The sequence below is a fragment of the Montipora capricornis genome, chromosome 14 (genome assembly GCF_036669925.1).
Source record: "Montipora capricornis isolate CH-2021 chromosome 14, ASM3666992v2, whole genome shotgun sequence".
NCBI classification, from domain to species: domain Eukaryota; kingdom Metazoa; phylum Cnidaria; class Anthozoa; order Scleractinia; family Acroporidae; genus Montipora; species Montipora capricornis.
The window spans coordinates 41,404,293-41,406,792 of NC_090896.1; the positions used below are offsets into that span (position 1 = coordinate 41,404,293).

The 2,500-nt window shown below is 36.4% G+C and overlaps 1 protein-coding gene across 4 annotated transcripts in view; it reads right to left on the reverse strand.

Annotated features, from left to right (window-relative positions):
* The window catches only part of LOC138033801 (stimulated by retinoic acid gene 6 protein-like), a 108,216-nt gene that overhangs the window by 91,221 nt on the left and 14,495 nt on the right, over positions 1-2,500 (reverse strand). For all 4 annotated transcript variants that reach the window (XM_068881638.1, XM_068881636.1, XM_068881639.1 and 1 more), the window contains exon 3: positions 1,990-2,075. In XM_068881638.1, coding sequence (XP_068737739.1) covers positions 1,990-2,075 — 86 coding nt within the window. The remainder of the gene's footprint in view (positions 1-1,989; positions 2,076-2,500) is intronic.

Here is a 2,500-nt window from a genome sequence, read left to right on the forward strand (position 1 = left end):
GAGACAGGAATTTTATTTCTCTGACAAATGATTTTGTCATTGTAGTGTAAAATGAAATTCATTTGGGAAGCCAACAATATTTCTTTAACTTCCAGGTTAATCCAATTTATTGCTACGACTTGGCAGTGCGAAGATTGTTTACATGAAACTCACGCTTTTTGAGAATTTTGAGTGTCATGAAATTACATCATTTGCGTGACAATATATCCCTTTACTCTAACCCAGAAACATTCAGATAGTAACAAACTTCATATTTATTAACCATTTCTTCTGCTTTTGTACTTGTGAGCGATGTGATTTGTGATAATTCGCAAGTCTGTTTTTATATCTCATGGATGTTCGAATTTTCAATTACATGGCCACTCAACCTCGCGTTTTTGCATATAGTTCACCCTGAAGTTAAAATAGATACGTTCTCAGGAACCCGATAAAGACGGCTTCCTGACCCGACAGATGAAATGTCAATATTCAGTTAAATATTACAACAAAATTAAAAAACCAAAGACGTTGTTTTCCTCTGAAAACGACGAGCGTTTAACATGCTTTCCCGCAGTTCATTCAGTTGACACACGGTGATCACGTGCACCTTTATGGTTGCCTAGCACGTGATCAATTTCTTCCTTTTGACAAAACATCATAAAAGTCTTTGGATGAGAATTCGATTCAGAGCTATATATAAAAACTATGTTTTTTTTTTTCCTTTATCTGAGAAGAAACGAGTGAACTTTACTCAAGAGCGTGTTTTGTTATCTTTAAACTGAATTTATTACTAAAGCTCAAAAAACTAAAAGACTTCAAAATGGGATAGGATATTACAAAATAATTAAAGGTGTGAACGTGTGAGCCAAAGGGCCTCTGCTGGCGCGACATGTGGGTGACCTCTCAAATTGTCTTAATGACCCCCCATTTGAAAAAATTAACTGGAACGCTGCCGTTCATTACCACCCAATTCAGTGCCTTCCTTTTTTGTGTAACACGTACCACCGGCAACCCAGTATACGCTTTATGGAGAGTCTAGTTGCTGAAAGTTTAAACCAGTGAGTAAATGACGTCCCTTTTCCTTAGATCCAACCCTCTGAGGTCCGGTTGGTCAGTTTTGAACGTGAGTAATGGCGAACCGCGAAATCCAAAACTTACACTCAAAGTAAACAACTTTTGGATAAAAATCAAAGCTCAAGATTTTGCTAGTCTAGTGTTCAGCAGTAACTCTTTCAAAATCTGAAGAAAGAAAAGGAAGTGATTTTTTTTTTAAATAATAGCAGTTTAAGGTGGCTTAAACCAGTTTCAACCCTTGAACGAAACGTTCTAATATTACAATGTTTGGCACTACAACACTTTATCACTGAACAGCAATTTTACTGTACCATATCAAAAAGAATATCTGTAAACGCAATCTTCTGTTTTCAAAAGAAAAAAAAACACTGAGAGAATAAACCTACACTTAAGACACGACCATAACTTATAACATTCCCAAAACATATAGCTTGCAAATATGCTGTCTTTTTGTAGGAAGATAGCGCTTGTTCCCGTTAACTTCTTCTTGGTCATGTTGGTTGAGCAAAGCAAAGAAAACGCTCATATGTTGGACGAGAACAGCTTTTCTCTTTCTTTTGGAGGCTGCAGTTTTATAATTTCGTTTGTTAGGAAAGAGTTAATATAGAAATTTGTTTATTTATTATGTCGAGATAAAGGAAAGAGTTCCAGACATGAATCAGGACACGATTATTATTAGAAAGACATTTGTTTCCAAAGGTTCTTTTCGTACTTCAAATGTGCCAAATTGTTTTGTGGACCAATAAGGTTGGCACATTCATATCAATAATTTGACGTCATCGGTATTTTTTTTACAGTTTTCAAGGTAAGACTTTTCGCGTTTTAAATTTCATCTTCAGTCGTTATCTTTCTACTATTTCACCGTACTCCTCACAACTTGGATCCAGAAGGCAACAATTGTTTTTCAAAAGTTGACGAGAATATATTGCCACTTACACTGGAAGCCCAGGTCGTCCATCGAAGAACTCAAGTTTGAATGCTTTGCGTCGCTCAAGAATGGCCAGGATAAAAATGATAGCAAGCTAGAAAAAACAACAACAATAAAAATAAATAAATATATAAGCAAATAAAGAACTATTCTTATAAAAGGATAAATCAATACCGCTTATCATATGACCCTTACGGTCTCGAAAATCCCCGTATGAGGGTCCTAACGTACGCATAAGATAGACTGGAGCCAGAAAAAGCGCATGACCCTGTAAAAAAGGTATACATTTTTTAGAAGATTTCGTCAAGTTAAACAGACGGAAGAGGGAAATATCACATTGAATCATTTTTTTCCGAGGAAATTCATAGCTTTTCTGTAAAGACTGTATCTTTGATTCTCAGTTCTCTTAAAAAATCCTTGGAGACCATATGATAAAACACTTACTGACCGAGTCAGGTCAGGCCAGGCGGGAAAACATTTGGCTCGAGGCCATAGCGCGGACCTCACTCCGCTTGCTTC